The 15,344-nt window shown below is 42.0% G+C and overlaps 1 protein-coding gene across 1 annotated transcript in view; it reads left to right on the forward strand.

Annotated features, from left to right (window-relative positions):
- STK10 (serine/threonine kinase 10) overlaps positions 1–15,344 on the forward strand; it is a 198,911-nt gene that overhangs the window by 171,549 nt on the left and 12,018 nt on the right. Inside the window, exons 13-15 of the mRNA XM_082254761.1 lie at positions 2,888–2,980; positions 3,901–4,030; positions 13,433–13,557. Of these exons, the coding sequence (XP_082110887.1) occupies positions 2,888–2,980; positions 3,901–4,030; positions 13,433–13,557 (348 nt within the window). The remainder of the gene's footprint in view (positions 1–2,887; positions 2,981–3,900; positions 4,031–13,432; positions 13,558–15,344) is intronic.

Consider the following 15,344-nt stretch of genomic DNA (forward strand, 5'->3'; position numbering starts at 1 on the left):
CTTTTTGTAAATGAGGTCCCAAGAACTGGACACGGTATTCTAAATGATGTTATAACAAACTAAGGAGCTGTCTAGAGGAACTCAAGACCTCCTTTTTCTTGCTGGTGATCCCGCTAGTGATGCATCCCAGAATTTCATTCACTTTCACCACTGCCTGGCCACAGTGTTTGCTCATTTTGCAGGGATCTGAAATAAGTACCCCCTAATCTTTTTCCTCTGTAGTGCTGGCTAACACTGTACTGCAGTCTATCAGGGCATTCCTTTTCCCTAACTGCATACAGACATTAATCTGAAGTTTCTGCTGTGTTTACCCATCTTCCAGCAATGTCAAATCATGTTCTGTTAGTCACCCACAGGAATATCAACCCTATAGCACGCCCTTGTTTCATCAGCAAAACAGACAAACTTTGCCCATCTAACCTTTAGTCATATCACTTGCAAACAGATTAAACAGAACATGACCTAGTACAGAGCCTTGTGGTATGCAACAAGTGACTGGTGGTGCACCACAAGAATCTTACAGCCACTCTCTGATATCTATCCTTAGCCAACAGTGTATCCACTGAATCACCCATGGTTAAGTCCTAGCCTATACAATATTTGGAGAGCGCTGTAGTTTACAGTATTATGCCTCTACTGTTACATTTTCATATTTGTGAAGGTAAAGTAAAACAAAAAAGTGTAGCCAAGACAATCATGGTGTGAACAAATGTCCTTCCTTAATACAAATCGAATCTAAAATCTGCCAGTACAACCCAGCACTGCTAAGTAAAATGTACAGCTAAGCCTTATTATGATCCCTACAATGATGCCTTCAGTTCATCAACTCCATGACTTTACCTTCACAAATTTACTTCCCTACTATGACATCTAATGGTAACTTTGCACTGAGACTGTTGTAAGCTCTTTATTGCTCCCTTTCTCATATCACAGCTTTCTATCAGTTCCTGGACAGATACTGTAAGGCTCCATGTACACGGGACGCTGGAAATGGCCGTTTAGGAGCAGTTGGGCGTTTTTTTAGAAGCCCCTGAACCCATCTACATTTTATCTTATCTGTCCATGTACACCAGGTCGTTTGCGGTCGTTTGCGGGCAGTTGCGTTCAGGGACTTTTTTTAGAACGCAATTATTTGCGTTCGAACGTGTGTTTCCCGGCGTTTCAAACGCAAAAACGCGACGACCCGCGTTTGGCGTTCGCGTTTTTCCATTTTAAAGGGGAATCATTTTTTTGACCCCTAGAAACGGTTCTAAACGCAAACGCCCGCTAAACGCGGGTACAAACGTGACCGAACGGACGTTTCAAACGTCCTAAAAATTCCAGCATTCAAAGGGACTTTTAACAACGTCCCGTGTACATGGACTCTAAAATGATGTGTAAAAATTGACATTTACCTTTAGAAGTTTGATATAAAATGCCTTTGTACAGAACGCCTGCTTTGATATATGGACATGTTACTTCCTGTCCTGATTGACTGGATTCTTTTTGTTCATGACTGACATCAGCCAATCATCCATTGACATTTGAACATTCTTTGATGTCTGCAAGCTAAAATATTTTCCTGCAAAAATCTTGCCAAGTTTACTGTCTGACTTAGAAGACAGGTGATCTCTCTAATAGTTCACTATCTGTAAATTAAATATGATCATGATAATATGGGACAGCAAGCGTAGAAAAATTGTTCAGACAGCTTAAAGCAGGCCTCCCCCCCCCCCCCCCCTCTTAACTATCTGCATGCTGATATGAAACAGCTTACATTCATAAGTTAAACAAACTTTGCTTTTACTCACAATTTTTTTTACTTTCTGGTTGACTAAGGCACTGGTGATGTAACCAGGGCCTTGCAGATGCATCCTGGGAAGGCTACATCACCAATGCATTTCCCCTCAGATGATGTGCACTGTCACATGTGTCAAGAGGTAGACCCAAAGTTCAATGAAGTAAAGGGAGATAGATTAATCTGTCCTTAGTGAAAGTGGTCACCATGAGAAAAAGAAAAATAAGGTATTTAAAGCATAAGTAGCCCACAATTTGTTATAGGGACTTAGATTCCACTTACTGAACATTTCTAAAAGTGCCTTTGTTGTGATTGTGTGTCACCTGTCAATCTGGCCAGTAACACACCTCCTGTATTAGTACCTCAACTTTGTAATGAATGAGCACAGGGGGCATCTTTGGACTGCAGCATTGTCAGTCTGGGGGGAGGGGAGTGTTTGATGCACTAGCTGATTTAAATACACTAGCAAACTGAAGCCAAACTCAAGTTAACACTTTATCAGCACTTACAGCAAACAGTTATTTTGCTTGTGGGATAAAGGTTTTACATAAATAAAATCTTATTGTTAGTGCCCCTGTCAGTGTTAGATTGTTTGTCTCATTTAGTTAACTGATACAGTCTGTGGGAGAGCTTATTCTGTAAAAAAAAAAAAAAAACAGACTTGCTGGCTGGATCACTAGGTGAAAATTAAAAAAAAAAGCCTGAAAAAGAAAAAAAAAGTGCAGCCGTCACATCTGAAAATGCTAAGCTACATAGTTACATAGTCTGGTTAAAAAAGACACAAGTCCATCCAGTTCAACCAATAAAGGCTGCAAAATAATAAATGTTTACTTGTGGGTTAATACCACTTTACGGCAGTCATTAAGTGAAAATGTATACTAATTTAATATGAATGGTCTTATACATGTGTTAGCCAAATTAGTATGGATCAATTTTTTTTTAAATCATTCTTGGGCTTTTGGCTAAACAAGTAAAGGAACTGTCTAGCTATAGCATTTTTATTTGAAACAGGGGGCAGGGAGTTTTATTATGTCACAGCTTTGCATTTTTTTTTCTATTCCAACTTCCATTACCAGTGGCTTTTCAAGTCCCATCTACTTTTTCTTACAGGTGAAGGCTGAAGTGGAGAAGCTTCCAAGACAACAACGGAGAGAAACCATGAGGATAAAAATGGATGACTTTGCACAGAGGAAACAGTCAGAGGTAACAGCATGCTACTCTTTCCTAGATAGTGGTGGCACGTGTTAACACAAGGTTTGCCTTCAGTAAAGGTTTCCACTGGCCCCAGTGTGAAGACTAATATAGTATAGATTTTTCCTTAGTTCATGTTTTTTGTATAAATTTGCAAGCATTTACATTGCTCCACGTATGCTGATCCTAAAGCCCCGGACACACGATACCACTTTAAAAGCGACCGTACGATAATCTAACAGTTAGTACATAACGTTTGAGAGCCGATCACGACAGTTCATCCGATATTATCCGATCGGACAAGCACAAAAATTTTTCTTGTACAATACCAGATGGTACGATTTTTGTTTAATCAGTACAGTTGTCATTCAAAAATACAATACAAATACATCCAAATTTTTATTCTGTTTTATGAGAATTATCGTAACTTTAGTAACCTCATTTTCGATATGAGACTAGCCTGCAAAAAAATAAATAAAAAGGACAATCATTCGTCCAATAATCTCATCGTGTGTACGGGGTTTAAGGCTCTGTAGGACCAGGAGACCAAGATGAGTTCATGCGATTTCTACCTCGTTTTTGTAGAGTACAAAACATATCATTGAAAAGATATAGTAAAAAACCCTTTGAGCAAGGTGCTCAGCTTACCTGTGGATAACACTGTTCCTTTGTTCTATAAAAAAAAGCATGGCTAGCTTAGTCAGAGCTCGCTGGCTGGCCCTGAATAACTGCCAAGTACTCCTTGGAATACTTTCTGTACTGCTTTTATATTCTTAGTGGGGAATGTAACATAAGATAGACACTGTACTCCTTTCATTTCACCAGTGTAAACACCTGCTATTGGTCTTTCATATTACCTAAGTAAGTGTAGGCTTTGAATGCTGCGTTTCAGCTATGATTGCATTACAATTCACTTGTGTCATTTTTTGAAGGAGCAACAATTCCTAAATAAGCAGAAAGAAGATATGGCTCTGGCCATGAGTGCCATCACCCTAGAGAACAAGAAGGAGATTTACACCAAAGAGAGGGAATTCCTGAACAAGAAACAACAGCTTCTTAGAGGTAACGTAACACTTGAGTGGACCATTCTGCATCCTACTGGGGTGTACACTGCTGTGCTGTGAGTTCTCCTCATTGCTTTTACTTCAGTGGAGGATTATGGCCCATAGAAACAATCAGAAAATTGTCTGAAAAAATACCGCTTTCAAAGCAATCATATGATAATCTGATCGTTCGTACACAGCTTTCGAGACCCGATCACCACAATTCATGAGAAATTATCCAATGAGACAAGCACAAATTTGTTTTTCCTACGATACAGTACAGTCGTCGTTCGAAAATACAAATACATCACAACACAATACATCACTTCTGAATTTTTATTCTGTCGTACAAGAAGTTTTGTAAGGTTAGTAAACTCTTTATTTTTTAAATGAGAATTTTATACAGTATATGTATTAGAGTCGGTTCACACTGCCACGACTTGTCAGGCGAATTGGTTACCTGACAAGTAGCGCTCCATTCTGTGCAATGGAACCGTTTTAATCAGAGCGACTCAAGTCGATCTGACTTAGAAAAAGGTTCCTGCACTACTTTGGGGCGAAGTCGGAGCGACTTGCATTGACTTCTATTAGAGAAGTCGTTTGCAAGCCGCGATTAAAGTCGTGCTGCACGGGTCTTAGTGTAAGGACTACACTAACTATATCAGGATCCTCTCCTGCATCTAGGGATCCTTTTAAAGATGCAGTCGCAGCCTAGAGTGAACATAGCAACCCAAGGACATGAATTGTGTTTTCTCAGGATTACTCAGTGAAAATAAGCTGATGCAGCCACCACGTTTTAGAACTGGTAAATTGCAATATTTAACTTTTTGTTTTGTTGTTGGGCTTAGATAAGCTTAAGAAAACAGAGGAGAAGAAAAAGTTAGTAATTCTACTTGCCTTATCCCTGACTTCTGTGTACATTGCCTATGCAAGGGTGATGCCACACTCCTTCTAGGGTACAAAGAAAAGTACCCCCAAAAGATTATGGGACTTTATATGCCACTAGAACACTGAAAAAGGTGCAGAAATGTGTATATAAAATCAAATTTTTATTACATGAACAAAAAATAATTGCACAAACATGAGTATGACCAGCACAAAGCTAGACATAAGAAAACTTTAAAAACCTGCAAGTGAAGACAGACCAGTTTCCATACAAGACTCTTGGGTGTCATTGGTAGAAAGAACCGGACAGGACCCTACGCGTTTCGGGTTATAGAAACCCTTCTTCAGGGGTCAACCAGAGTTCAATACACAATGTTTACCTATATAAGAATATAAATTGCATTTAAGTGTTTTAAAAAATAAAGAAATATTCAAAATACAAGTATATTTCATATTGTATATACTTGTATTTTGAATATTTCTTTATTTTTTAAAATACTTAAATGCAATTTATATTCTTATATAGGTAAACCTTGTGTATTGAACTCTGGTTGACCCCTGAAGAAGGGTTTCTATAACCCGAAACGCGTAGGGTCCTGTCCGGTTCTTTCTACCAATGACACCCAAGAGTCTTCTGTATGGAAACTGGTCTGTCTTCACTTGCAGGTTTTTAAAGTTTTCTTATGTCTAGCTTTGTGCTGGTCATACTCATGTTTGTGCAATTATTTTTTGTTCATGTAATAAAAGTTAGATTTTATATACACATTTCTGTACCTTTTTCAGTGTTCTAGTGGCATATAAAGTCCCATAATCTTTTGGGGGTACTTTTCTTTGTATCTTATCTATCGGGATGATGGCCACTCACACTGGGTACTAAGTGATAGTTTCTACCAGTAAAACACTCCTTTTAGGGAGATTTTGGGGAGTGCATAGTATTCCAAACCTACCATGCACTGTACGGAAGCATCTTCTTGAAAGATTTGGGCTACTCAGCTTAGACCAAGATCTTGCAGAAACAAGCACGATGCCACGATCTGCAGTGCAGATGCCCAGGGCGTGGTGACTGTATTTCTCTTTCGTTCATTGACGGACACAGCTCCTGATCATCTTAACCATTGTGTTATACTGCCCCCTACAGGAGTAGGACACTAGGCAGAAAAAAGTCTGGTTACCCGTATGGGCAGTCCCAGGGGGTATACTCCCTCTTACTGCTATAGACTATAGGGAGTTTTTTTCTGACTAGTCAGAAGTAAGGACCTTGTTCCTTGCTGGGATCTCTGGTCCTGGCAATTTTTTCTTTTTAGATAGAAATTTTTCTACTGTTTTTTTCCTATGAAATATACAATCAACGGGCAGAGTGGGCAATGGGCTGGATAATCTAGATCCAGTGGTCACCCCAGTCTGGCCAGTGGCTCCGCGCTAGGTCGACCGCGACATAGCCCCTTTGGACGGGGGCTGGCCTGCAAGTTAAACGCCTGGCGAGTTTGCATACGACCGGGTCTCGGCCCGAGTCGCAGCGTTTCTCCTGCCCGACAGCCCCCCCATTTCGATAGTGAGGGCTTCTGTCTGGAGCGGTGCCCGTCTGGTTCCTGGTATGGTGAGTAGCTGTCCCCCCTCTCCCCCTGGAGGGTTTTGGGGTGGATGTGGGCCCCTCCTTAAGCTGGTTGGTGATAAACTCCACAGACACGACGTGGTTCTGCACTCAGTACTTTATTTTCTCCTCCACACTAACTAAACAGAAAGGGGAAATACATCATAGAATAGGAGGGAACACTGAAAAAGATGCAGTAACCGAAATGACCACAAGATGGCAGTATATTAAACAACTATATCCCTTGTACATGAAGTTAACAATCTCACTCTCTTCTTAAGATAAAAAAAAAAAAGAACGGGTGAGTTTGAAATAAAACATTGTCACACAAAAATGATTTTCAGAACACAGTAGCATTCAAGTGAGTTTGCGTATTTAAACAAACAAAATAAAAATACCAAGATATATGCTCAATGGACCAGATTTTACAGTTTCCATACACCCTCATACAGCGCTTTAAGAAGCATAAGAGAGGAAGCACCTTTTTTTGTCAAACAGTCAGCAAGTTGTGACTTGGCTGTTGACCAACGCACTTCTTTGATTTTATTAGCATGTATGAGCTCTTTGACACCGCTTATTTCTAATCTTAGTCTCTTCTCTGTGACCTGTTTTGTAGACTTAAGAGCGTCAAACTGGGAATGGTTATCAGTAACACAGATAAGAGGAAGAGCATTAAGATCAGCTTTACCAGTAGTGAGTTCAGAGTAGAGCATAGCCAAGAACATAGCATTGTCAATACCATCTGACATGGCAAGGGTTTCTCATGCCAGTGTGCTTCTTACCACACGTCTAATTTTTTTAGATTGCCAAAACAGTGGGGAGAACTTTCCTGATTTTTCCATGAGGGCAATTAGAGCCCCACCCTGTGTACCTCCATCTGGAAGATTGCCCAGTGAAGCATCACTGAATACTACCAAACTCAAATCCTCACTGTTACCCAAGTATTGAAACTTAAGTGTTACCTTCTCTGACTTAAGTTTACGGAGCACTTTGTTCACTTCATGTATGGACTGAACAGTAGCATTCTTAATGTTGGATGCTAGGCTACATGTGTCAAACATAACATCTGGTCTTGTTTGTTTAGCAACCCACAGAACCTGTCCTATTTTGGATCTGAGTTGTTCTCTTTTTCTTTCTCATTCAGTGGGGCCTCTCTCTGTACAGCACGTGTTGCCTGCAAATGAATTGGTTGTAGGTTTTCAATATAACTGTGCTGATGCACCTGTACTACACCACCCACTGTAGCAATGTTCATCCCCACATATGAAAAACTCTCACACTCTTCACGACCCACGTGAAATGCAGATTTAAGCACAGGGATGACATTGGTTACAAAATGCTCTGAACCTGCCCAAAAAAAATCATCCACATGGCATGCCAGTACTCCTGTTACCTCAGACTGCTCATTCTGCCAATAAAACACTGCAGGATCAACCCGTGACATTTTACCCCCACTTTTCAGCATGAGTTCTTTGACCTTGTTGTACCAGTAGAGGGAAGCATCTGCAAGTCCATACACACATTTCTTTAGTTTCCACAACACATTGTCCACGCTCGCTTCTGGTGGGGGACGAATGTAAATGTCTCTTGAGAGTTCCATTCCCTGCAAAAAAGCAGACTTAATATCCATAGAGTTCACTTGCCATTTGTTTTGACAAATAACAGCTAACAGGAGCCTGAGTGATTCTGATGCACATGTGGGAGAATCTTTCTGTAATTCATGCATATTGACTTCTTCAAAACCTCTCGCCACAAGACGGGCTTTGGGAACAACACCACTAGAAGTTTCCTTTAACGTACAGACCCATCTAGTAGAGATACATTTCTGACCTTTGTCTGTGACTTCTTCGTAAACATTATTATTTTGCCAGTTGTCAATCTCTTGCTGTTTAGCAGCATCAAAAGAGATGTCTTTGGTAATAAGTACATCGCCATCGGTGTTCTCACATTCAGTGAGAAGATCATCAACTTGTGACATGTCTAAAGCTTCCTTTTGACCCTCGTTGCCATTTGGTTCAAGATACTGCACATTGTACCAGTTTCTATATTGCCCTTTTGCTTTCCCTGCTCTGCCTAAAACTCTGGCCGTGTGTTTTATCTCATCATTTATGTTTGTAAATGTCACTGTCTGACCTGTTTTCAGTTTGACACCCGTGGAACCCACTGTATTAGTAGCATCCCTCTCATTAGTTTGTCTCACATCTTCTCTATCATCTGTTTCTGTGTTTTCATGGATTTGCACTTCTCTATAAACACTCATTTCATCATCTGAATTTTCTGACATATCAGTGTGTATTACATTTTCTTTTTCTGTACTATCTCCAGGAATATCAGGTAGTACAAGTGTATCCCCATCCTGTGCATTAACTTTATTCAGCCTGGACTGGTGTACTCTGACAAGGATACCACCATGTCTGACAAACACTACAGAGCCATCTTGACCGATAACTACAGCAGGACCTTTCCACTCTGTACGGTCTGCTCGTTTGTAGTACACTCTGTCTCCTGTCTCATACTTTTCATCTGTAGGCCTAAGCTGCTTTCGTAAAGCTCTTTTTATTCTTTCTGAGCATTCCACCTCTGTGAATGCTCTTCTGGAAGCATGCAATGCTGCTAGGTGCTGTCCTACTCTAGTACTCATAGAAGTGCCTTCTAGAGCAGGCAGTTTATTAACCAAAATGGAGGGAAGATTAGGACTGTGACCAAACACCAGCTGGTGTGAACTATAACCATGCACATTAATCATACTGTTCTTGGCCATTAAAGCCCAGTCTAGAGCAGTCTGCCAGCCACACCCGTTTTCCCTTTTCACCTTCAGAAGAATCTCAGTCAGTCATGTTGTGTCTCTCCAGCAGCCCGTTGCTCCAAGGACTGTATGCCGCTGTGGTCTTCATCTCAATGTTGAATTTTTCTGCCATCTCTCTTATCTCCTCATTATTGAACTCACCACCGTTGTCAGTGTATATCCGTTTTGGGGCACCATGAACACTTATCCACGAGTGAATGAAAGAGTTGACAATTTCAGAGGCTTTCTTTGTTCTCACTATGTTTCCACCGCTGAAGCGTGTGAAATGGTCGATGATGTGGAGGTACCATATGCCAGGTTCCAGCTCATGTAAATCCATTGCCACTGTCTCATTGTACTCTGAGGCTAAAGGCAAACCCACAGCAGGCCTGGACTTGGTCCTATTATATCTTTGACATACCTCACAGTCACGGATAATCTCTTGCAGAATAACTGGATAGTCTTTGTCAGTATTTCCAGAGCTGAGGATAAGCCAAACTGTTTGTGAAGCTTCAGGAGAATTTTACGCTTCTCTTTTGTAGACATCTCTGCTGTGATGACAAGAACTTCACTTTCATTGGTGTCCACTTCAGTATTACCATCTCTAATGTCAACACAGTAGTGTCCCGAACTAGTGAGCTCAAGAGGCACTGGTTGCTTGAACATGACAACTTTGTCATTCTCCATGTCTAAAACAGTTCCTGCTCTCTTTAGAGCCATTTTGCTCAGCAGTAAAGGGATATCAACAGGAACAACTTCCGTTTCAATGTGACATTTTGTTGGTCCGATCTTAGCGGGAAGCTTTACCTTTCTGTAGGAGTGTACCACCTGACCATCACCAAATCTGAAAGGTCTACAGCTTGAAGATTCTGTTTGCATCAGTTTGTTTATTTGGCTTTGGCTCAGGTCTTTCATGTAACTATCCAGCCACTTTTCACCACAAACAGTACGTGTGCATGCTGTGTCAATGATAGCTGATCCCAGTGATTCAGTTAGGAAGATCTCCGAGTCCGTCATAACTTTTGTAAACAGTGTAATGTTACACTCTTCGACATTTTCATCTTCTGCTAGCTTTACTTCATTTCTCTGATGAGGACAGTCTTTGGCCCAATGGTACGTGCTCTGACAAATTACGCATTTTGTTCGCTTACCATATTTGTCGAGCGGGTTTGTACCTTGCTGTGGCTGCCACTGTCTATTCTGTGACTGGCTGTTGTTCCGTCTGAATTTACCTGGTGGTCTCTGCTCCGTGAAAAACGCCGCATCTTGAGTCAAGCTGCCTCCACTTGCTCCACTGGTTTTTCCTCCGAAAATCCGTTTGAACGCTGACTTCATGGATGCAAATGTTAAATCCGTGCACGCTGTAAGTGCTAGCTGCCTACTCTTCTCTTCAAGACAAGCCGTGTCCAGTAGTTTAAACACTAACACAGCGTCAGGCAAGGTCATGTTGTATTTCTTCATGCGGTTGTATCTCTGCTCAAAGTCTATGATGTAGTCTGCCATGGACATCGCGCTGTCTTTGGAAATCGAGTCGAAATGAGAGTACGCTTCGTAAGCGCGGTCTTTTTCTTCTCTCAAGAATACAGAGTCCAGCTTAGCTAACAAGGTTTCCATACCATTGTCTTCATTCAGATCGCTCGCTGGTATTTCCAAAGCGGTCTCTCTGGCTCGCCCCTCGAGCCCTAACACCACCGCTAGTGCCTGCTTCTTCTTGTCCAAATCCGTAACAAGTTTCCAAATACTAATTTCATTTTTCCAGCACTCGTATGGTCTGATTTCGTCAAACTTAGGTGGTACTCTATAGTTGGAAACCATCCTCTGCTACCATTGATAAACTCCACAGACACGACGTGGTTCTGCACTCAGTACTTTATTTTCTCCTCCACACTAACTAAACAGGAAGGGGAAATACATCATAGAATAGGAGGGAACACTTAAAAAGATGCAGTAACCGAAATGACCACAAGATGGCAGTATATTAAACAACTATATCCCTTGTACATGAAGTTAACAGTTGGATCCCCGGGTTCCCCTCTTTCACGTCAGGCATCCCCCTTCATCTGTCCCCATATCCTACCCCCCCCCCTCCACTTATACTGGGGCTGTGTGGGTGGTCTGGTCCACCTCCTGGGATGGGGGCAGGGTGCTATGCTGGCAGGGGGTGGGTGCGCCGCCGAGGACCAGACGATCAGCTGGGCGGAGGGGCTGGGGGTTTTACCTGGTGGGGTACAGAGCCCCCTGTCCTGCCCAGGCCTGTCCTTGAGGCCTAGGGATCCCTCCTGGGAGCCTCGTGGTGTCGCTATCTCCTTGTAGCCTATGTGTTTAATCTATGGCAGCCATGTTTGTGTAGTCCGGCAGTCATTTTGCGGTGGTTTGCCATTGACAATTGTGGCGGCCATGACAGTGGAGCCCTCTGGATGGTGATTTTAGCGGTGGGAGCCCCTCCTCATCCCCTGGTGCTGACTCCTGGATCCTGTCATTTCCTGATCGCTGCTCGTGCAGTGCAGATTCTCCTGGTGGCTGCGGTGCCTGGTTTCTGTGGGGTGGTGAATCTGGTGGGGTCCTCTCCCTCTCTGCTGAGGATCGATGGGTGCTCTGTGACTGGCAACTGGTGGTGCTTATATGAAGAAATTGGTCGTACACCATATTCATCCTGCTGTACCTTGTACCTTTGCATGTACAATAAAGATCTTCTTCTACACTGAATCTCCTGGTAGTGTGCGTCCAATTTCTTCATATATGCTGTTTGCAGTGGCAAGGCGAGGTCCAGCACCCCCCTTCGATTGTAGACACAGACTCACCTGAGCGGTGTTACTCCTCTCTACACTTCAACTGGTGGTAGCAGTGTTTTACACTTTTTTTTGTGGGGTCCCCCTGGTGACTCATGGAGTCTTTGGAGCACATCTCCCCACCTGACCTGCGGGTCCTCCAGGTCCCACCCATTCATCGATGCACTGACAGCAGTCCTTGCGTCCCTTGTGTCCCGGGTGGAGGTGGCTTTTGGGCGACGGGCTGGCATAAGCGCCCCCCGCCTTCCCCTGCCTGATCTGTCTCATCGGATTCTGAATCTAAATCGGCCTCCCCGAACGTGGGTCACCCTGCTAGGTCTGGGACTACACGCCCTGAATCCTCTGATAATGAGGATGATTCCTTCACTGCTGCATCCCCGCATGAAAAGGCGCTGGTGGACCTACTGATTATCTGTGCTCAAGACTTAGTTGGAGGACGCAGCTATAGCTATGATTAAGCACTGTCAGTAGTGTGAAATGCATCAGCTGTCTTTGATCCGTACCTCTGTATGCTGTGGTATTTTATCCTCTTCTCAATAAATATTTGCATTGGAGTGCGGCTGTCCAGACACACTTTTTGTACTATATGGCTTGCACATTGAGCTTGCACCTGTGCTGTTACTGTGAGGATTTTTTGAAGGCATTTCCACCTGGATCAGTGTGTGGTTTTTTGACTTACAGTAAAATCCATTTCTTTGTTCATTGATGGACACAGCATCAACCCCTCTATGGACTTGTAATTCTTCTGACACTGCTTGTAACCATAGCAGAGAGGGAGTATACCCCCTGGGACTGCCCATAGGCATAGCCTGACTTTTTTTCTGCCTAGTGTCCTACTCCTGTAGGGGGCAGTATAACCCAATGGTTAAGAAGATCAGGAGCTGTGTCCGTCAATTAACATCAGAGAAATGGATTTTACGGTAACTCAAAAATCAAATTTTTCTGCACATCCCCCCCCCCCCCCCCGCCAGGCCTTACAGGCTTTGGTCTGGATTTTTTTTTTCCTTTTATTGTTGCAATTCTTTTTATGAGGGAAGGACCCAACACCTTTGTGTGTACTACCTAGTCTGTATCCATGTTAGGGAGATTAACCCTGCCTTGGTTTGTCTTGGTAGACAATACCACCAATAATGAAAGTGAAAGAAAATCCCAAACATTAAGTTGGTCCCAGAACAGGAATAGTGGGAATGGGGAAACTTGTTCTGGTGAAAAGATGATTTCGCCAGGGAAATCCCTGTAATGGGACATAGATGGCAAAAAAAAAAAAAAATCACAAAAACTTACAGGACATTTAACTATTCATTACTCTATCAAAAATAAAAACTGTGGCTTTAGTTATATTTCATGTTTTTTTTTTTTCTGTTTTCTTAGACAGGGAAGCCTGCATTTGGGAGTTGGAGGAGCGCCACCTGCAGGAGAGACACCAGCTTAATAAGCAACAGCTGAAAGACCAGTACTTTTTACAGCGGCATGAATTGCTTAGAAAACATGACAAGGTACAAAAACTACTGGGACTGATCACTGGTGACTTTTTACACGAAATGTTTGGTGCAAAAAAGATGAGCAGCTCAGTACTCCTCTAAATCAAAACGTTTTCTTTATCGCTCATTGAGGGATACAGCTTGATGAGAATTTATTAGAATATGATCTTTGTAATGAGGGGGTTAAGGATCTAGTATACTACTAGACTAGCCTGCACGCCTTGAAATGAAGGAGGCCTGGCCCTGTGTGAGCAGGATAGAAGGGGAGAAAAGGAGGCCCTTCTCAGGGCACTCAGTAGTAATCAGTGCACTATAGAAAATACTGAAGAGACCATTTTCTATGCAAGGGATTGTCACTAGTTAATCCTCACTAGTTAGACTGCCTAACCTAAGCCTGCATTGTCCAGTGGTTATTAGCCATAGCTGCATTTTTTAACCTGGTATGCCTAACTGACCCTGTCCATGCGTGTTCCTTGTTAGTAGCAGTCTGGCTCTAATCGTAAAGACGGTCGTCCTGTGACTACAGATGACTCATCAGATCAGGATGTACGTGCAAGGCTTACCTCGGTACATTTAAAGATTGTGACTTTTGCGCTTCTTACAGATCCTAGTGGGAACCACCTGACCTGTGCCAGTGGTTATTTGTGACCCTTCACGCAATATATATATATATATATATATATATATATATATATATATATATATATATATATATATATATATATATATATATATATATATATATATATATATACACACAGTGCATTGAAAAAGTATTCATACCGCTTGACATTTTCCACATTTTGTCATATTACAACCAAAAAAGTAAATGTATTTTATTAGGATTTTCTGTGATAGAGTCCAGAGGTCTTCAAACTATGGCCCTCCAGTTGTTCAGGAACTACAATTCCCATCATGCCTAGTCATATCTGAATTTCAGAGTTTTACAATGCCTCATGGGATGTGTAGTTCTGCAACAGCTGGAGGGCCGTAGTTTGGAGATAGACCAACACAAAGTGGCACATAATTGTGAAGTGGAAGGAAAATGATAAATGGTTTTCAAAATGTTTTACAAATGAATATCTAAAAAATTGTGGCATTTGTATTCAGCCCCCTTTACTCTGATACCCCTAGCTAAAATCTAGTGGAACCAATTGGATTCAGAAGCCATTTGCATATAAAGTAGAACTATAGGCAAAATGTTTTTTTCATTCTGTGTAGGGGTTATGATCCCTATCAGATTTTTTTTTCCCCCATCTGTGTTCTTTTGTGGAGATTTCCCATCACTTCCTGTCCCATAGCCAAACAGGAAGTGAAAGGAAATCCCTGCAAATAAAGGGAATTTCTTTGGGACCCCTAGGTCACAAGAACTAGTGTCCTCATTGGAAGATTTCTCCTCTATTACTTTTCTGGGAACAACCCAAAATTTGGGATTTTCTTTTACTTTCATTTTCAGTGATAATTGTAAACAGGGCAAATAGCGAGGGTGAATCTCTTCTCCACTCTATCCAAAACAAAACAAAAAAAAAAAGTTTTGCCTTTAGTTATACTTCAATCTCAGTATAAATACAACTGTTTTGTGAAGCCCTCAGAGGTTTGTTAGAGAACCTTAGTGAACAAACGGCATCATGAATGTCAAGGAACACAGCAGACAGGTCAGGGATACATTTTTGGAGAAGTTTAACCACTTAAGCCCCGGAGGATTTTCCTGCTAAAAGACCAGGGGGTATTTTGCGATTCGGCACTGCGTGACTTTAACGGACAATTGCGCAGTCGTGCGACGCTGTACCTAAACGAATTTG

Source organism: Pelophylax lessonae (assembly GCF_965119305.1).
Source record: "Pelophylax lessonae genome assembly, chromosome: 4".
NCBI classification, from domain to species: domain Eukaryota; kingdom Metazoa; phylum Chordata; class Amphibia; order Anura; family Ranidae; genus Pelophylax; species Pelophylax lessonae.